Source organism: Zonotrichia albicollis, chromosome 4, assembly GCF_047830755.1.
Source record: "Zonotrichia albicollis isolate bZonAlb1 chromosome 4, bZonAlb1.hap1, whole genome shotgun sequence".
In the NCBI taxonomy this organism is placed as follows: domain Eukaryota; kingdom Metazoa; phylum Chordata; class Aves; order Passeriformes; family Passerellidae; genus Zonotrichia; species Zonotrichia albicollis.
The window spans coordinates 8,230,576-8,252,042 of NC_133822.1; the positions used below are offsets into that span (position 1 = coordinate 8,230,576).

The 21,467-nt window shown below is 45.8% G+C and overlaps 1 protein-coding gene across 1 annotated transcript in view; it reads right to left on the reverse strand.

Annotated features, from left to right (window-relative positions):
• Window positions 1-21,467, reverse strand: part of FAM107B (family with sequence similarity 107 member B) — a 129,685-nt gene that overhangs the window by 81,175 nt on the left and 27,043 nt on the right. Inside the window, exon 2 of the mRNA XM_014268653.3 lies at window positions 11,854-11,929. Coding sequence (XP_014124128.3) covers window positions 11,854-11,929 — 76 coding nt within the window. The remainder of the gene's footprint in view (window positions 1-11,853; window positions 11,930-21,467) is intronic.

A 21,467-nucleotide genomic window follows, 5' to 3' on the forward strand; every position in this document is an offset into this window, starting at 1 on the left:
GAGGTAAAACTTCAGCCATCCCAAGCCTCTGCTCACGTGGGGTGGCTGAACCTTTGTACCCTTCCAGCTGGGATTGCAAGGAGCTGGGAGATGACCAGAGGCATCACACCCACTGCAGTCAGTCATTCAGAGAGAAGATTATTGTTATTGGTGCATCTGAGATACCCACCAAGCTGCCCTGTGCAGTTTTTACCTGACTAATGGTAAGAAAAACAGCAAGAGACAAAAGCAAAATGTTTCCCTCCTGCTTTGTGTGTTTGCATGGCAACATGATAACCCCACCGCCAGAGTCAGCAGCCCTTTTCCATTAGCAAAACCAAGCAGTCCTTACCAGCGCACCAAAAAAACCCAAAAAACAATAAACAAAAAAACCCAAATCTGCTTTTTGCAGCTTCTGAGAGACAGGCTGCAGGGGAGGGGGAGGGAGGGAGTGTATTTTGTGTATTTTCCACATCTGTTTCCTCCATTCACCTCTGGTCTGCTGCTGCAGGGCAGGAAACACATTGCTCGGTGCACCAGCCACTGCCCCACCGGGAGCCAGCCTGCAGGGGCTGGAAGTGCTTCACACTTCATCTGCTGGAGCTTGGAAACATGGATTGCTGCTAAACACAGCTTGGAAACATGGATTGCTGCTAAACCCAGCCTGGCTGCTGTGTCAGGGCAGCAGTCTGAGCAGAGCACGTTTGCTTTGGGTACAGTAGAGAAAAAAGGAAAAGGGCAAAAAAAAGTCAGTGAAGGGAAGGAAAAACCAATGAAAGCTGGCCTTGATAATGGTGTTTTGGTAGCTGTGCACATCGGTGTGAGGAGCGGCTCCTTCACAGATGTGCCCTGGCTGTCCTTTCACACTGACCTGCACATCAGTTCTGCCAAGTTCGCTTATTGCCCACTTCTCTCAGCTTCATCAATCTCCTTCAGGATGTCCTCTGTGTAAGAGGAGCCACATTTGAGTCTTTCTTGCTGTGAGCAGGTCCATAAAAGTCCATCCCCTGACTCCCTGTTGTCACCATGATATCTTATGAAAAACCCTTTCATTAGGATTTTTTCTCCTGAGAAGCCTCAGAGGAAAAGAAAAACAATGATTATCTGCTGCTGTGGAATGCAACAGGTGGATCTGTGATTGGTCCATGTTGGTTGTTTCTAATTAATGGCCAATCACAGTCAGCTGGCTCAGACTCTGGTCAGTCACAAGATTTTATTATCATTCCCTTCCTTCCTTTGCTAGCCTTCTGATGAAATCCTTTCTTCTATTCTTTTAGTATAGTTTTAATATATCATTTTCTTTTAATATAATATATATCATAAAATAATAAATCAACCTGATTTATAATAAATATAAATCTGAATATAACATAATAAATAATAAATCTGCAACATGGAGTCAAGATTCTCATCTCTTCCCTCATCCTGGGACCCCTTGAACACCACCACACCCTGTCACACCCCAAACACCCCCGTCCCAAGGCAAGGTTTTCTCTGCCCTTTCCCCCTGACTCCCATGAAGTTCCCCTTTATCCTTTACATGTTTCAGGGTACTGGCATGTGTGACACTACAGCATGAGCTGCCAAAGACCTCTCCTATTTGCTCCACTGCTTCCTTGGGGCATGTGGCTGTTGGAACTTGCAAGGGTGTTTGCCATAGCAAGAATGTGTCTCTATTTCTAAGGCTTCAAAACACAGAAAAAGATGTTGTTCTTCCCCACCCATCCTCTCCTGACAAAGAATGTTTGTGAGCAACTGAAGATAAACACTTGTCATAAAAAAAACCTTGTCATCTCTTTTCCCAGTAACCTCTCAGCATCTGGCCCCTGGCTCTGCTGCAAAGCCAGATAAGTTCCCTTCCTGATTTCATCCAGCTCATTTTCACACTTTCCAAAACTTGAAGCTTGCACACTGACATGCCCTTGAGACTGATAGAGAATAACCTGTGTTAAGCAAAAACACCAGCCAGGTCTTCAGTGTGCAGCAGCCTTTCCCAGAATGTGCCACAGCCCCTTGTCGAGCTCACCAGAGGCCAGGCTGTCATTTCAGAGGCCAGGCTGTCATTTCAGAGGCCAGCTCTTCACCTTGGGTCCCCCAGTGCACTTATGGGGGCCCTACTGAGGCCGAGTCCCTCTTTAGCAAGGGAAGGGAGACAAAAGGGAATAGGGGTTGTGATTTTAAGAGATTTCTAGGTCTTGCAGCAGAAATGCAAAGGCAGCACTGCATTGTGCCCATGAAGAACACAATGGATTCCTGTGAGGCAGGCAGAGTGTGCAGAGAGTTGTGCCCCTCTCAGATGTGCACAGATACCATGGCTGGGTCACAAAGGAGGAGAGAGAGATGCCAAGGGCAGTAGCAGAGCAGGGACAGCACGAGGTGCTCTGAGGTGACATCGTGACTCCCTTCGACATTTGTCACATCATAAGCAAGACTCAGTCCAAGACAGTGCTGTCTGTCCCACACAGGGGAGGATGTGCCTTCATCTTCACCTCACCCTCACCTTTTAATCCTCAAGTTCTCCTCAATGAGACGTGCTCAGAATGAATGAGTGTGCAAATGAATCCCTGGTGCACAGAACTGCAGGGTTTAGCTGGGGGGTTGATGTAGCTCTAGGATTAAATACAATTAGGCTGTCTAGACCCCATTCAGCAGGGATGTGGATGGGGTGAGGATTACCAGCTGGGAAATCAGATATTCAGTGAGAGGGTGGGCAGCTGGGCTGGGGCAGGAGAGGAAGCCAAGTGGAAATGTAAGAAAGCACAGAATAAATTGCCAGAGGGCTGGATGTATTGTACACCCTCAGCTTCCTTGCACTGGCTGTTCCCTGTGCTCCTCTGCAACAGCTCACCCTTTGCAGTCTGGCACATCTTTCCTCCTCCAGATCACTGCTAGCATGGAAAATGGCATTGCTTTCCATTAACACTGGCTCAGTGACCCACAAACTGGACCATAGAATCATAGAGTTCTTTAGAACTCTTCTCTTCTTGGAGAAGACCCTTAATGTCATCAGCTCCAACCATTAAGTCAGCACTGTCAAGTCCTCCATTAAATTATATCCCCAAGTGCCCCATCCATCTGTCTTTTAAGTCATTCCAGGGATGGGAATACCTACAGAGGGACATACAGAGGGACTGTGGCAGAACAAAACCTGAACCCAGGTTCCCAGGGTGTTCTTCTAATCCTTGGACTATGCTCACATCCACGGTTCTTCCCTTCCAGTCCCCCAGGTATAGGAGTACACCATAGAAATCAAAGCCATGATCTATTTGGTGTGCCACAGCAAAGGCTTCTCATCTGAAAACAAAAATGTCCCATTTCCTTCCTCTTGGTATTCCCTACAGGCAATGGGGCCCAAACCTACCCCTGCAGCAGTGCTGATGGAGGAGATGCACAGGGGAGGTGATTTGTCCCTCCTCAGCCCCAAGCTCGTGGCACAGATTGTTTTTTCCATGGGAAGCAGGTGTGGGCGTGCTTTGGGGACCCTGGTGGCCCTGTTGGGACGTGGTGGCACAAACCACCCTGTGTGGATGTCCCCTGCTCCTGCTCCTTTGTGCTGGGCTGTGCTTTGCCTGGCAGTGCTGCTCTGAAGGCAGATGGTCCTGCAGCTTGTTGCTTCTTGCAGTTGGGCTCTGCCAGCCTGAGCAGACGGATCTGAGGGCCCTCAGAGGGAGCAGGAATCTGCATGTGCTGGAGCTATTTTAAACACATCACCAAAGTCTAGCATGGAGAAGACCCTGCTGTCTCAGAAGCATATTTAGCCAATCTGATAGAGAAACATGACCATATTTCACAGAGCACATCATTTACCCTGCTCCAGGCAAGGCCTGTGATGCTTCATGCAGTCCCAGCCATTAGGAAGGAGAGCCCTTTCTCCAGGAGGAAAACCACAATTTTTCATTGCATGAGCTGGAAAACCACCTAAATTCATCTGCTTCTTTATTTACTCCTCCCTCAGTGCTGTTGGAGGGTCTTCAGGTACCTCTTGGCACCAATCCTGTGCCCTCCCACTCTCCACATTGAAATAGGACAGGAGGTTGGGAGGGGGGGAATGTGAATTATTTACAGTGCTGTTCAGTCTGTGCTGTGAGCAGCAGCCCTGCTTGGTGGTGTCCTGCCTGCTCTGACCCCAGAGCACCAGGAGCTTTCATCCCGTCTTGGGTAAACAAGTGGTTTTATGCCCAGGGCATGGCTTGGTGCTGAGGAGTGTGGGTGTTTTTGTTCTGTCTGTAGCAGAAAGAATAGAAATTAATCTCTCTCTGCTCTAGTCAGCCCTTACATCACAGATATCACACAGTTCTTTGTAGTTTCCAGCAATATTTGCTTTGTGTATCTCCTCAGTGGCTTTCCCTGCCGCCTCTTGGCCCTTGGAGATGTGCTGCTGCTCACTGACATGCCACTTTCTGCAGGCAGGAAATACTCTGCTGATCTTTCTGGCTCTAAGGATGCACTTTCCAGTCTGAGCAAACCCCAGGAGACCTGAGGTTTTATTCCTTTTGCATGACAAGCAGCAGGAGCCATAGGTGTGGGGTGTTTGGGATGTGTCCCACCACACCACAGCTGGCAAAACAAATCTTTCCACAAAGTTTTCACCACCTGCCCCAGCTTCCTCCCCACAGGAAATCCAGCCTCCCCCGCTGCTGGAGACAAGAGCTGGACCTTTGTTTGCAGCTCCCCTTTCACAAATAGAACCAGTGCTGACTGGCAAACACAGTGCCACTGAGTGTGCAGAGCAGCACTCAAAGATTGGAAGATAATGGTAATGGGTTTTTTCTACTGGCTTGGGTAAGAGGAGCTGCCAAATCCCTGAACTGTGTGCAAACAGCTCCTTGTTACTGAAATTTGCTTTCCAGCAGCACACTAAAGTGTTTTCTGCTTCCTATGCACTCAGTTTGAGGCTGCTTGGGGTTTTAAGGGGACAGAATTAGGGACAGATCCAGCCTGGATACAAAACTGACTCCTCAGGAAGAGTTTGGCTGCAGGAATGTGACATAAACATGGATAGGAACAACAGGAGCATCTCTGCACTGGCTCTGACCTGAGTCCAGCTAGATGAATATCTAACCTCCAAATAAGTCTGAAACCACTGACTTCAAGAGCAGATAATCACATCCCTTCAGCTATGAAGATTATATTTCCCTTCTACAAGTGCTAATAGTTTAAACACCCTTAATTTTTGTATTTTTATATCTCTCCTGCCCTAACTAGCTCCATGCAAGTTCTGTATCTCCCAAACTCTCCCATAAAAGGGGTCTCAATACTGAAGAATTTAAAGAATTTGATTATATGAGCCTTCATTTACCTCCTCCATACATAGCACTTCATTGCCTTGAGTTAAAAGAAAGGAGACTACAAGAAGAAGAAATAAGAGGTTTAAGTTGGATATTAGGAACAATTTTTTCACTGAAAAGCCTGTCTGCTAGGGGCCTTTCAGGACACAGAAACAATATGCCCAAAGTCTTACTCTGCAGGAGGCCAGGAGAGGGAATGTCCCTTGTCACACAAGCAGATGTGGAGAGGGACAGCTCATCTGGATCCTTGCACACAGAGACTTTCCTGAAATACAGCAGGAAATGCAATATTTTTGAATACAAAAACTATTCTTTTTATTTTCTAAAGTCTTTTTCTAAGAGCTGATATCTTAGAGCTGCTGGAGTATCCCAAGTGAGAAATAAAAACCTGGCCCAAGTCTGTTGTGCCAAAGTGGCTGATCTCTCACTGAGCACAGAGGAAGACCTAATTCTGGAGGGAAAGAATCTGGGAGATACAAAAGGTTGGAGGAAAACTCCTTGCAGAAGCTTCCAGAAGAGGATTTCTATCCAGCAGGTCTGCCAGAGGTTCAGTGCTCCCTAAAAGCAATGCTGACAACGGATTGTTCTCCTGGAATTTGCTTTGGGAAACAATTTTTATGATTGAAAGCAAAAGCTTTAATTGGTCAGAAGTTTTGCTGACTCTGTTTCAAGGATACTGATATTTTAACTGAGAGCACTAATTCCTCCAGTAAGAAGTTTTTAATGGCTAGGGATCTATGGTGGTCCAAATGTAGTTTAAATGTGATTTATATTTTCTATTTAAAAAAAGCAGGAGGTGAGGAAAGTTTCACTGAGCACAATGAAAGAACTCTGGATTTATATGGAATAAAATAATAACCAGGCTGAACTGCCAAACCCCTTAATGACCACATTCCCTTTCCAGAGATGGAAAAAGAGGAGGACCAGCACCTTTTTTTTCCTTCTACCTCACATTTCCAGGAATCTCTTTGCTTTGTTTTTCACATCAGGATTAGAAGAGGTAAGGGTAAGGTATCAAGATAAGGGTCATCCTTAAGTGCATTTATTCTGATTGAAAGTAGGAAATGCCAGAAATCCCTCCAGATTCCCAACTCCACTTGGCCATTTCAAGATAAATCCCCCATCCTGTGCTTGCCTAACAACCACACCAAAAGGGAAACTGCAAACCATCTGATTTTTGGAAGGCAATACCCAAAGCAGTTTGTTCCTGAGCTGGTTGGTGCTCCAGGCCCTGCAGCTTCTCAATGTCAGGGACCAAGGGCAAGGAAGGGACCCCCAAATTTCTTGGAATCTGGGGGAGCTGCCAAGGACCCCTCCCTCTGTTTACCTCCCTTCAGATGGGCTGTGACAAAGGCTCCTGCTCTCAGGAAAGACAGGGCTAGTTCACCCAACATGAAAGGATCTGCTCTCTGGTCCCTGCCATGTCATGTGCTATTTGTATTTTGGATCAAGTTACATGTGCCATGGGTTATTTTAAATTAAATTCAAGGTGTGTGCTCTATGTTTGCATCCTGGGCTGCAGGAAGGGATTTTTTTTTTCAAATTCCTATTCTTGGCTCAATGTAAACAAACAGACTGTAATTTGGAAGAGCATCTGTGATGCTGCTGATGCTTTGAGCAAGAAAAGAATTTGTGTCAATGGAGGGGAAGCCACGTTGAGGGAGCTCTTGTAATAAAACACCTGCCCACCTTGGGCCCTTTCTTTTTTTATTTCCAGCACTGCCTGGGATTTTCAGCTTCATATTTATAGATGACATAATAGGTGCTGTGCAACAGGGATGGAAACAATCCAGATCTTTCTTCCCACAGACTCACACTCTTCCTGCAAGATCATGGCTGGCTTGACCCCCAGTCACTCACACAAAGAAACCTGCAGTGTGCTCAGGGAGGTTAATCTGGACCATGAGGTATGTGCTGGTTTGCAAGACCAAATCAGAGGCTGAACTCCACTTTGCACCAATGGGTTCCTTCAGCAAAATACTTTCTTAGGATCTGCTTCATTTGCCAGTTTTTTACCTGCAGCTCCACTTTTGCTCAAGCAGCTTTTTTGCCAAAGGTAGAAACATCTTGGGCAGTTGAGGCTTTTATTATGGCAGCTGCTATCTTAGAAAAGGATAAAATTCCATATCATGAAATATTTCATTCTCTGGTAGCTGTAGAAGGAAGTTGTGGCTTTCTGGAGAAGCCCTGTGAGCAGAGGAGGACCTGCTGAACCCAGAAAACTCTGGTTTGCAGCTGAGCAAAAATGCAGTTCCTTCAGAGCTGGTTAAAAATACCTGTGGCTTGATCCTGCCAGAATTGAAGGAAGTCTGCCCTAGATTAAGAAAGGCATTTTTTAAAAAAAAGTCATTTTACAACAGTGCAGATGTTTGCTTTAGTGTCACCAACAGCACAGGCTGACCTGAAAGGCTGCAGGAATGAGCACAGGCCCTTGGCTCACTGGGCAGCTCACCATCCAGAGCTGGAGTTTCCATATTCTTTATCACTAGAAGATTTAATAATCTTCCCTGGTGCAGGAGCAGATGGGCAGCACACCCAGGCAGAGCCCTTAATATATTAAATTACTGCAGCTACATCCACTTGCCAGTTACCTGCAAAGCCCCTGATTCCTGCTCAGAAATGTGCTTTCTGCTTTGCTTGGACCATGGCCACTTGGCTTGTGGAGCAGCTGCAGCCACAGCACAGCAGCAAGGAGAGAGGAGCCACCCTGAGGGTTTTCTTTAGCAAGGAGCCAGAATGTTGTTTTTCCTTCGTTCCTCTTGGTTTCCTACCCTGGCTTTGCTTTCCAGGTTTGTGGAGGAGGGATGGGTGGTTTTTGGCTGGGCTGTGGAGCTGACCTTTCCCTGGGTGCTGTGTCCCTGTGGAGCTCACAGCCATTGCTCGTGGTGTCTGTGCTGGGAGAGGTGATGGGTGATGGGGCTGGTGAGGCTGCAGCTGCAGAGCAGTGTCACATACATCTTTTATGAAAAATCCTTTCCTTAGGATTTTTCCTCCTGAGAAGCTGGAGGCCTCAGGAACAAAATGTAAACATTGATTATCTGCTGCTGTGGAATGCAACAGGGGGATCTGTGATTGGTCTCATGTGGTTGTTTCTAATTAATGGCCAATCACAGTCAGCTGGCTCGGACCCTCTGCCCAAGAGCTACAAACCTTTGTTATCATTCCTTTCTTTTCTTAGCTTAGCTAGCCTTCTGATGAGAACCTTTTCTTCTATTCTTTTAGTATAGTTTTAATGCAATATATATCATAAAATAATAAATCAAGCCTTCTGAAACATGGAGTCAGATCCTCATCTCTTCCCTCATCCTAAGACCCCTGTGAACACCACCACAGAGCAGTGCTGAGGAGGCTGAGCAGACTCGCTCTGCACATCACGCAGGGCTCACACTGAGGCCCTTGGCAGGGATCCCTGTGCCACAGATGTTCAGGCAATGGCCCAGAGCTATGGAGGGACCTGTCAAGAGCAGCAGGAGCAGTGTGGCAGCTCCAGCCTAGAGAGTGAAGCTGGAGCTGGCTTCCTGCAGAAAGGTGAACACTGCTGAGATGAGGAATTTGTAGACTAATTCCCCTACTCTTTCACTCCCCAGGCAGCCAAACACCCTCACCCCTTTCTGCTGGCTCTGCCAGGGGTGCTGCTCCTTCTTCCACCCTTCGCTGTGGCATTGACATTCTCTGAAAAATCCCTTCCCCCAGGATTTTCCCCTGGGAAGCTGAGAAGCCTCAGAGAAAAGGGAAAACAATTCTTGTCTCATTTGCTTCTCCTGTGTTGTGCTCATGTGGAATGTGTTTGGAGATTGGATGTGCACATTGGAATGTGTTTACCCACAGGTGATTGTTTCATTGCATTCTGCTATGAGTTGTTTTCACTCAATGGCCAATCAGGGCCAAGCTGTGTCAGGACTCTGGAAAGAGTCAGGAGTTTTCATTATCATCTTTTTAGCATCCAGTAAGTATCCTTTCTGTATTCTTTAGTATAGTTTAGTATAGTATTCTTTAATATCATAAAATCATAAATTAGCCTTCTGAGAGCATGGAGTCAGATGCATCATTCCTTCCTGCCAATTCAATACTTTGCAGCTTGTTGGAACCTGCCAGCTCACCAGGAAGGCCCCCAGCAGCCCATGGGTGCTGCCTGTGGTCAGAGTTTGTCCCTTTTTGCAGTAACAGGCCTGGGCAATTCCAGAAGAGGAAGATGCTGATCTAGTGCCTGCCTGGAGGAAGGCCTAAGGAGGTGCCAAGGGGAAAACTCCCCCCTCAGCCTCACCATGCAAAGCAGCTTCATTGCCACCCAGCACAGCTCCTGCCAGCTTCCATGCTCAGCCTCGCAGAGATCTGGGCTGGGAAAGGCTGCTCCAGACAGATGCAGACAGCAGATGGACATCAATGTGCTTCCCAGAGCTTTTGTCTCTCCTCCCAGTTCCTCTTGGCATCTTGTGGTCCTGAACTGATTATTTTTCAGATATTCATCCTTGGGAGTGTTCAAGGCCAGGTTGGGACTTTGAGCAACCTGATCTAGGTGGGAGGTGTCCCTGTCGATGGCAGGAGAGTTGGGCTGGATAGTCTTTAAGGTCTCTTCCAATGCAAACCATTCTGTCAGTTTTTTCTATTATTTTACAATTTATTTAAAACAATCCTTTTGTTATTTGTGGTTTTTTTGAAGAGTATTTTCTTCACAAACTCGCCTTTCTGTTGGCAACATTCTGTTTTCAAGTCAGGAAAATATGTGGGTTTTTATTTTTAAAAAAAGAAACATTCCTCTGAGTAATATTAAAAAACAATAACAAAATCATGTCTGAGCTTTTCAGACTTTACATGGAAAATATCTGTTATTCATCTGCTTGGAAAATGACATAAGCCCTGCTCGTGTTCTCTCTTTGGTGGAGTTTAGATAAATGGTGGTTCAATATTGATCTCCACTTGACTCTGAAACAGCAGTCCCAGAGCTGTGTGCTTCTCAGAGCATCTCTGCCCACCAATTTGCCTGCTGGATTGTAAATGCCACAGCCAGGAGGTTCACTTCCATTCCTCTGCCACAAAAAATAAAAGCAGCCTTGTGACTGATTGCAAGTGATGGAGGGTAAAAGCTACAATGGTACAAATGTTTCATTTCTCTGCTGCATCCCTGCAGTGCTCCCTCAGGACGTGGCACAGATGCTGCACACGAGCCCTGGGTGTCCATGCCAGGCTGGTTCAGAGCTGACATGAGTGGGGAGGATGGCACAGCTTGGCTTTAAGGCTTTTTTCCCCCTACATTTTTTCCACATCTCTATGAGTTTGAATGCCATATCTCAGCAGGTTTGTGCTGATGTGCTGCCCTGACCAGCAGCTGCTCAGTTGTTGTTTGTTTTCCCCTCTCCAGTCCCAGCATCCTAAACCTCATCATCTGCAGCTGGTGACAGCCATTTGCACCAGGGCTTGTATTATTATCATAAATAAACAGAGAATTCAGGTCCCAGCACTGGATATTACCAAGCAATTCATTCACTCGCCCAGAAAATTTTAAACACCATAAATAGATGACCAGGCAACCCTTTGCAGGCTCTTTTTCCAACTCTGATGTCTCACTTGCTGTCTGGGTGGGCCCACATTGAACACAGCCCCCCTTCAATCTGTAAACACAGATTTGCTGAGAATGTTTTATTTTATTGCTCTGCACACAGCAAACCAGGCAGGGAGGGAAAGGTAGGGGAAAACTACAGAGCTGAAAGCTGTGCTGGCCTCTCCTTTGCTTTGCCTTGTCTAGAAAGCCACAAGAGAAAGATGGAATCCCTCCAGGTTTTGAGTCTACAAAGCAGATACAGCAGCTGGGCCTGAGAGGGATGATGGATGTTCTCTCAGCAGGCCTGAGGAGGGAAGCCCTCAGGCGATAAATACCTGTGAGAAATACCTGTTGTCCCCTTCCCCCAACACATGTCTGCGTGCACACGGTGCACAAGGGTCCCAAAATAAATCTGGGCAGGTGAAGTTAGGAGAAGCAGGAATTTCCCACCAAAACTGAGTCAGAGTGTCAGAAAAAGAGTCTCTGCTGGATGTCTTTTTAACAGATGTTTTGGCCAATGATTTTAACAGCAAGATCTACCAAACTGGAGTTAACAACCTTTAGCCTGGCTGTGATTGATATCCAAAACTTTACAGAGAGGTTTCATGGCCCATCATTTCCTGTTAGCAAAAAGAGAATTAAGTACTTTATAAGGGGATATGGACAAATTCCTCTCTATTCATGCTGTAAGAGCCTGTCTTAGTAAGCCTATAAGAGTCTCTGCAATGTGCAGACTGAGGGAGAGATCAAACACTGCACATACCCACAGTCACTGCCTTTTGCGAGGGAGGAGGTAAAAGCCAATTTCAATTGCATTAGCTGCAAGTGCCTGACCCAGAGAGGCACAGTGCTCACAAATGGGAACAGATCCCAGGGCAATAGACAAGCTGTAATAGACATGCAGCAAGTTCATGTTAGCACAGATATCTCTCCCTCCATTTGCCATAATCTGAATGTCAGCACATTATCATCCCAGCCCAGGCCCATCTAGAAAAGACTGTTTTTTGCACACAGAATGGGTGTGCAAGCTCTGAACATCACTCATACCTGATAAGGGCTCATGCTCCAAGACTGGCAAATCCAACTGCTTCTGTGGTGACTCTTCTTCTTCATCATCTTCTTCCTTTTATGTTGCATTTCGCAATAAAAAGCAGGAAAAAAAGAAAAAGAGGAAAAATGCAAACCATTAAACTGTTTGTCAAAATGAGACAAAATTTTGAATACTACTAATACCAGACAGAATACATGAATTGCATCAAAATCATCTTTCATCAAACACTCTTGTAACTCATGCCTAGCATGGAAGCAAGGCTCCCAACAGCCCTGTGTCAGGCATCACTCCCCATAATGCCAGTAGTACTCATGGAGGAGGTGAAGCTCAGAAATCATCAGAGAATTACACAGCATTTGACTGGAAAAGCTGGCTGGAGCCACCTCTAAATCTAAGATTTAATCTTGACACTTGAACCCTGTGTTGCCTGTCCCATGCTCCAGCTGAAGTCATTAAGCTTATTTTTCCATTTCAAAGGAGAAAGTTTCACTGGAATTATTCAACTTTTCCTTATTCAAATACTAACTCCTTTCCTTTGAAAAATCCATTGATGCCAAGTACAGAGCATAGAAAAGGCTGGTTTGTTTGGGGTTTTTTTTGTGATTTTGCCCATTGATAAGCGAATATCTTCAGCATTCAGAGGAAAAATCTGTTCACAGCCAAACTTCTGGTTCACCACCTCAGATGTCTTGAGCTAGATGAGATGAGCCCTGACATCTGCTGTGCCAGCAATTGTGCGTCCAGCAGCACCACAGCAAGCACTGTCCCCCTGCATTCAGCACTGGTGAGGCCTCACCTCAAATCCTGGGTTCAGTTTTGAGCCCCTCATGACAGGAAGGACATTGAGGGACTGGAATGGCTCCAGAAAAGGACAATGGAGCTGGGGAAGGGTCTGGAGCACAAATCTGGTGAAGAACATCTGGGAGTGTTTAGCCTGGATGAAAGGAGGCAGAGGAAGGAGCATCTTCCTCTCTACAACTCCCTGGCAGGAGGGTGTAGCAGGTGGGGGTCAGTCTCTTCTCCCAATTAACAAGTGGGACAAGAGGAAATGGCCTCGAGTTGTACCAGGGGAGGTTTATGTTGTATATGAAGAGTAGTTTTTTTACCTTGAGAGCTGTCAGGCAGTGGAACTGATTGTCCAGGTGTCCTAGATTGCAAGGCAGTGTGTATTCTATTGCCATCTGTTAGAGGTGGGGCAGTTATCCTCTGTTCATTGGGCAATTTTCTTTATCTCTTCCACAGCCAATCCTCCCTCTGGGGAGACATCTGCTGTCAATGGGCCATTGAGTGTCACTGCCTGGCTGATAAAATTCCATCATCCCACTGGGAGATGCTCCACCCAGGAGGAGGAGCCAAGCATTCCTACCTGGATATAATCTCAGTTTTTTGGACACCAGAGCAGCCTTTCCACTGAGTTCCCAGAGCAACAACTGCCTTTTCCATTGGATCTTCAGAGGAAAACTCCATCCTTCTACAGGATCCCTGCCCCAACAGAACCACCCCTGACACTCTAGGAGGGCTACAGCCACAATTCCAACTGGACTGCTACCAACACCCTTATCAACAGTGTGTCAGGTTGTGTTCTGACTCTGTCAGTGGTTTTTTGTTTTGTATTATTGCATGTATTTTGGGTGGGTTTTTTCCTTTTCCTAATAAATTGTATTTCTGACCTGGGGTCTCTCACTGGTTTTGCTTTCAGACCAGAACACCAGGGAAGTGGCTGAGTCCTGAAGGTATTTAAAGATGTGTTTAAAAGTATTTAAAAGGTATTTAAAGCTGTGTTGTTTTGGCACCTGGGGCCATGGCCATGAGTGTGAGTGTAGCAGCCCGGAGGGCTCAGTGCTGGCAGTGGCAAAATGCCACAGAGCTGCTGGCAAGGCAGGGAGGCACTGCTGGACATAAAGCAGGCAGATCATATTCGTCTTTCAGAGTAGTGTTTCCAGATTAAATATAAGAGGGAAGCTCAGAGAGGTCAGAGGCTGAGATTGACTTTCAGAACAGTGCCTCTGACGTCCAAAGAGGGAGGACAGGCTTATTAAAAATGCAGTGTGGATTGCAAATCTGTCACACACCCAAGGCACCACGTGGAGCGGGAGGATGGATGAGGAGGTTATGGAGAACCTGCTGACAACAGCAGCCTCTCGAGTGACGGGTCAGTGAGCAGTTTGCTGCTATTCAGCATTGTTTTGACAGAAACTACACAAAGCAGCCATGTGGGGGGCAAGGAGCAAATGTTCTCTTCCACTTGGAAGCTTCTTTAAAATCTTGTGGTGGGAAAAGAAGACCATGAATGAGAATTAAGTTCTGCATTGACTTAGGAAAATCAGTTTTGTGAGGCAGAACGGAAAGGGGAGAGAAGCAAAGTGGGAATTGTGGGGATGGAGGGGAGAAGATGGCAGCAGCAATGACGGAGAGGAAGAGCTGGAAATTCCACTGGGACATGCTGGGTGAAGGCTCCATCAGCTTCTGCCATCTCCCTGGCTTTCCACTGCTCTGGAGCACACCAGGTTCCACCTGCTGCACCTTTCTTGGCCACAGTGAAAGTCCCTGTAAGAGTAGAGCTGATGGTGCCCAGCACAAGGGTATATGCCAGGAGGGAGCCACACCATCTGCAGGCAAAGGCTTTGCAAGCCCTGCACCATTTCAGTCCCTCTCATCATTCACCCCTCAGCAGCTGTCTGAGGGCTGCCTCACCACCATGATGGCAGCACCATCAACTTGCTGCAAATTGAATCTTCCCCATGGGAAAATTCTGGATGGAAAGGTCTAAATAGGAAATTCTTCATGTTGGGGAAATTCAAAAACAACAATATTCATCAGACAGTGAAGGCAGTGACTGCCAAGATGCTTCACAAGTGTTTTGTTTGAGCTTATGGATGAGTGGGTATGCTGTAAGTGCCCTGTTCTCATTTTACAGGTGATACTCTGTCTCTAAAACCATCTCCTTTTTTCAGGAAGTGGAAATTTCAGGCAGATTTTCAGGACACAGAAGCCAGATATCCTGGAAGGTACAGATCGCAATGCAGTGGGGACTTGAGATCAATCTTGTGAGTCTTTACTGCAGCAGACCAAAATTTTGGGTTATTTCATGTAGCTGCAGGATGTAGCATCAAAGCTCCCTGCTACATGGGGCCACCACTCTCTCCTGAAAATTCAATCAGAATTTAGTATCTTGACTGTGGTGAGGCTCTGGAACAGGATGCCCAGAGAAGCTGCCCCATCCCTAGAAGTGTTCAAGGCCAGGTTTGATGGGGCAATGTAGGATTCCTTAGTTAGGAGCTGCCAGGTGGATCCAAGGGGAGAGTGTCACTTTTCTGCTTTTTAATTTTTAGGAATAAATTAATTTCTGTATCTACCAGAAGAGCAGTAAAGGGAAGCTAGGAGAGAAGCCATGTGGAGTAACAAACTCCCTGCCAGTAAATGCTGGGAATATCTTCTCCATGCCACCTCCCAAGGACCCTGCTGAGAGGAAGGAAAGTGGTCACCTCTCCATCAGGCACAGGTTCACCTTGGCTTGGACCTTGTCGCAGACATCTTTTATGAAAAATCCTTTCCTTAGGATTTTTCCTCCTGAGAAGCTGGGAGGCCTCAGGAACAAAATGTAAACATTGATTATCTACTGCTGTGGAATGCAACAGGTGCATCTGTGATTGGTCTCATGTGGTGATTTCTAATTAGTGGCCAATCACAGTCAGCTGGCTTGGACAGAGAGTCCAAGCCACAAACCTTTGTTATCATTCTTTGCTATTCTATTCTTAGCTAGCCTTCTGATGAAATCCTTTCTTCTATTCTTTTAGTTTAGTTTTTATAAATATATATATCATAAAATAATAAATCAAGCCTTCTGAAACATGGAGTCAGATCCTCATCTCTTCCCTCATCCTAAGACCCCTGTGAACACCATCACAGGATCCAGGTAAACTTTCCCAGAGTATCAATGACTCTGGAGGTTGCAAGCACCAACCTTGTGTCTCTCCTTGCAGGGAGGGTCACACACTCAGCCCAAAGCTGGGATGGTGTGCCCAACCCAGATGGATCAGGGAACAACGGGACAAGCAGTGCCTGAGTGCTCCTCCCTGTCAGGATGGGCTGCTGAGGGAGGGCTGGTGTGGTTAATGCCAGGGGGATGAAATAATGTCTTGAATGAAAGCACCAGGATAGGCAAGAGCCATATTTATGGGTGTGCAGGGCAAGTAACATTTCATACATATTTCAGCACTTCCAAGATAAAAAGAAAAGGTTTTCTTATGTGCCTCGTGGAAAAGATAAGAGGATTTATAATAGCTACATTTCTGGCCTATAATCCTTGGAAATGAGTGTATTTGCTCCACATGCCAACTATGACATAGAGAAAAGCTACATGATCAGCTCATTCCATCATGTAATTTGGGCTGTAATAATTAAAGCTGAGCTTTCTGTTTCCCCTTGGCCCAGCAGAGCATGTAGCTGTATCACCCTGCAAAGAAATGTAGCAGAGAGCCAGCCATGATTTTATCAGTGGGGTGCACAACCCTCACCCCAGGCCTTGGCCATTCCCCTTTCCCCTCTTCTGCTGTGCCCCACCTTGTCTGGTAAAGTCCCCTCTGGCTTCCCACCACCACACCTGGTTTAAATTCTGCAGCACTCTTCTCATAGGAGAGCTATTTGGGAATCTGTCCAGCAGGCACTCGTCACCTCCATTCCTCTCATTGAGAATCTGGGCAGAGGTTGGGCACAAAGGGAGAGAGCTGGGGAGCAGAGCCCTTTGCCCCCACACAGGCTGGAAGGGCTCTGCCTGGGGGAGAGGTTGAAAAGGAAGCCCAAGGCTGTGCTAAGCGGTAGATGAGTGACCAGCCAAGAAACCTGAACAAAGGATCCATAAACCCTCCTGATTCATGTCCCAGGTCCATGTCAGGGGAAGGGGACAGATGATAGCAGGACTGTGGCTCTGTTTGGACTTTCAGCTTTGATTGTTACATGTTTCCGATGTGCTTCTGCAGCTTGTAGACAAACCACAGAATTTTCTTCTTGGCAGAAAATCTGCCTTTGTGCTCTAATATAGACTGTGTCTCTTCAGTCCCTGACAAAGAACAAAACCCACTGAATCTCCAGGGATAAAAGTAAAGCCTGGAGAAAGCTGTGGGATGATGAAAAAGGCACTGATAGCAGGATGCACAGGAAGGATGGAGGATGGGTGTTCACACAGGTCCTGTCTGCTGGATCTTTTCAGTGCCCACCAGGCCAGCAGGGAGCACTTGATCTGACAGATGGTTTCCTTCAGCCTGGACAAGCCATGGGGGACATCCCACACATGCACACTTCAGCTTCCGCTCCCAGGCTCTCCTAAACCCCACCAAGGGACCTCACTGCCCTTTCACACAAATGCCTGGAGGCCAGAGCTGCCCTCAAAGTGTCCACATCCTCATCTGAGAGCTATCAGAATGACTGCTCCTGAGCAGAAAGGACTTGGGGCTTGTGCTTGCCAAAGCCCTGACACAGACACAAACTTGGCACGGAGGTGCCACTGTGAAGGTCATTCAGAATCCCATGTTTACAGTGTAATCACCACTCTGAGCTCCCAATAATTTAGAATAGTCGATGAATTATTCATGCAAACTTGGGATTGCCCCCAGGGACTACAGGACAGGTGACAAAAGCCAAGGCAGGCTCCCTAATCCAGGCCCCAGGGTTGGTGAGGTGTGACAGTGTTCACAGGGGTCTCAGGATGAGGGAAGAGAGGAGGATCTGACTCCATGTTCAGAAGGCTTGATTTATTATTTTATGATATATATTACATTAAAACTATACGAAAAGAATAGAAGAAAGGATTTCATCAGAAGGCTAGCTAAGAATAGAGTAGGATGGAATAATAACAAAGGTTTGTGGCTGGACTCTCTGTCTGAGCCAGCTGACTGTGATTGGCCATTAATTAGAAACAACCACATGAGACCAATCACAGATGCACCTGTTGCATTCCACAGCAGCAGATAATCAGTGTTTACATTTTGTTCCTGAGGCCTCCCAGCTTCTCAGGAGGAAAAACCCTAAAGAAAGGATTTTTCATAAAGGATGTCTGTGACAGTGAGGCACAAATCAGCCATTCTGGGTGTCAGATGGAATCTCTGCCTTCCAAGTGATGGACAGTGGAGTGTCTCTAATCTACCCAGACTGGAACTGTTTGTGTGGTTCACCCTGATAAATCCATGTATAAAAACTTCACCTGCCCAGGGCTACAGCTGGTTTTAGTGGGATCCCAACAGATGTTTAATTCTGGGCATATAAAACTTGATATAAGCCAAAAAAAGAAAACCCCATCCTACCCCATAAGCAAAGGCACCATCCTCACCTCAAGGCCAGCAAACAGCTGCTGGGGCACACTCCCATCCATCCCTCACCCAGATCAGAGCTCTCTGAGCAGAATATTCCCCTTTAATTTAAGGTGTGGGTCTAAAGCAAGCACATTTCTCCATTAGCAGTGCAAGTCACACAGCCCAAAAGCATGTGAGAGCCAGAGGCTGCTCTTGGTTTGGGGTTTTCAGATCCAGAAGAAGCTTCCAGATGTGTCATGAGGTTCCCATTGCTGCAGGATCTGAGCTCCTTCTGCATAAAATCAACAGCGAGTCAGTGGGGAATTTCCTGGACTCATTTGCTTTATCTCTTTTCTTTTTTTTTAATGTACAAATAGGTGTATAGAAATAAATACTATTTCTCAAAATTATACTTGAGAAAGTTGTTGGTTTTTTTTTTTTATTTTGAGAGGATTCACTTCTCACCTCATTTATTTTGAAGCTGTTAGAGTTACAAGGTTAGTGGCAAAGCCAGCACTGCAAAGTGGCTTTGGGAAGGGTTCTCTTTATGGTAGAATGGCTTTTCACAAAGAGAGGTAGCATTTTGGAGGGGTTTAAAGCCAGTCAAACTGGTCTTGCCTGATCTCTTCTCGAAGTACCCTCCCTCTTGCTGGTTTTCCTTAAGGAAGAATGCTTTGTCACAAGCTCTCTCCAGCCCTGCCCTAGGCTTTGTGATCAAATGCTGAAGCCCATGTAAACAGCTTTTGTACTTTCTGCCTGGAAAACCTCTTTGTCCTCTTACAGAAACATTTTCTCACAATTTCTTTGGGCAGAAAGCACTTTCCAGTTGAAATAAAAGCCTCACTTTGTCTGTCTCTAAGCCTTTTGATTGTATTAAAAGGCACTGGATGCATCAACAAAATTTTAATTCCACCTCAAGATAACAAAGGCCTCTCAAACACTTAACTCTAATGTCTCTGCTTGGAATCAGGTTGCAGCCTCCATCCTGTTTGTCAAAAACAGAAGGTCAGTCCTGATCTTCCACCCTCTGGGTCTCAAAGGTGGCCATGAGAGTAAACTGGGCCTGCAATTATTGAGCATCTCTGAATTGAGAAAGGGTTTGTAGCAACAAACTGAATGAAGGGGAGGAGGGAAGATCCCCGGTCTTACAATAAATGCAAGATTTAAAAAAAAAAAAAAAGAAAAACATTACTATGGACACGGAATTTTATCAATTTCTTGCAGAAATTAGTATATTTATGGAAATTTTTGAAGGCTTTTCCATTTGGACCACTTTGGAGGAAAATGAAATTTTACAGCTTTTTGTTTTCCCAGGAATGACATACCCACCAGAAACAGACTGTGATTTACAGACAGCTTGTCTATAACCAACTCACTGCCACAACACAGCACATTCCGTCTGAACTTGTTGATTTCCATGGTTTTTCCCTATCCAGATTTCTGCCTTTCCTGCAATATTTGCTCTGTACTTGCAAAAAGACACACATGAGCTCCTGAGTACAAGCTGAATCCCACTCACCCAAAACAGAATTTACTACCAATCACCTGAAATAGCCTCATTTTTAATAATGACTGAGTGGCTAAACCTGTAAGGACAGTAGGAGTTAAATTAAAGCTACTTGTCATTTCTTTAGAAAGATAAGGAGACAGGAGGCACCAACAGGAACTATTGCTTAATATTTGTACAAAAGGTAAATCCCTTTATATTCCTTCTGTGTGGCTTTTACAGCACCATCATGAATTTTCCCTAAATCTGAAGGGGAGGTCAGAGCTCACAAAAATGTATTACAGGTGACAAATAGCTCAAGCAAAACAGGGCCATGAGCTGTGGCCAGATATTTGCCACTGGGGAGCCTGGTGAAAGCTTTCTCTGCTTAAAGGAGCAGCTCAGAGGCCAAACACAGGAGATCCATCCAAAAACTGGCAGGAAAATATCAGCTCAGGAGTTTGTGGCTAGTGGGAAGAGGAAATTTAGGGTTGGAGCTGGACACAGGCAGAGGGATGAGCCAGGTCTCCCTGTCTGCCCTCAGCACATCCAGGTACTTTTCCATGGAGAGGACACAAAAATAGATCTGGTTGTGACAGTAGCAGTATTTGCATGTCACTGTCATATTTTCTGAAAAATCCCTTTGCCAGGATTTCTTCTCCTGGGAAGCTGAGAAGCCTCAGAGAAAAAGGAAAAACAGTATTATCTCATTTTCCTCTCCTGTGTTTTACTGCTTTGGAATGTGGTTGGAGATTGTTTATCCAACAGGTTTGATTGGTTTCATGTGAATTGTTTTAACTTAATGACCAATCACCATCAGCTGTGTCAGACTCTGAGGAGTCAGTCATGAGTTTTTCATTAGTATCTTGTTAAACCTTCTGTCTGTATCCTTTCTCTATTCTTTAGGATAGTTTTAGTATAGCATTATTTAATATAATATCATAAAATGATAAATTAGCCTTCTAAGAACATGGAGTCAGATTCTCAATTCCTCCTTCATCCTGGGGACCCAGAAAATACCCCATTTGCCCGCATTTTTCACAAAGAACAAGTCATGTTGGCTTCTTTACTCATTTCTTTACTTTCATTAACATTTACCTAAAGTCTTGTCCTTGAGACATTTAATTTCTAGGAACAGTTGCCTCCAACTTCCTCTGCATCCCACACTACTTCTGGTGATCCTGCCAGTGTGTGACTGTGTTTGACAGACTGGATATTTAAGGAACACAGTCTAGAAGATAATTTCCTTGAATAAAAATATTCCCTCACCTCCTCATTCTTGCTGTGTGTTTTGGTGCCAAGGGAAGGCACTGCTGGCTCTGTGGAACTGGAAAAGGAGCAGATGTGGCACTTTGTGATATGGGCACTTTAGTGGGCCCAGTGGTGCTGAATCAAAGGCTGGACTTGAGGTTGGAGGTCTTTTCTAACCTTAATTATTCTATGATTCCATACCATAGACAAAGACAGGCAAGCAAGGTTGCCCAAAGCAAAAAAGCAAAGTTGAAAGCAAAGGGGGAAGAGGAAGAGGAAAAAGAAAGGAAATCCTCATGAAATCCTCATTTATACATTTGTCCTTGATACAGCAATAGTGCCAGATGTGAGGCCAAGTTGTGCAATGCTGCAAAGGGCTCTGCAATAAGAATTGAGAAAGCAGAAGCTGCTGGTTTCTGTGGTTGAAGCCGGCTGCCAAACACCCAGGAATGGAAAATATCCCACAGCAGGGCTGCTCCTGCCTGCTCTGAGGCTGCTGACACCCCAGCATGTGCTGCAGGTGCTTCTCCAAACTCACAGGGACACCCAGAGCAAGGAGCCCCCTTTCCCTGGGGCACCCCCAGAC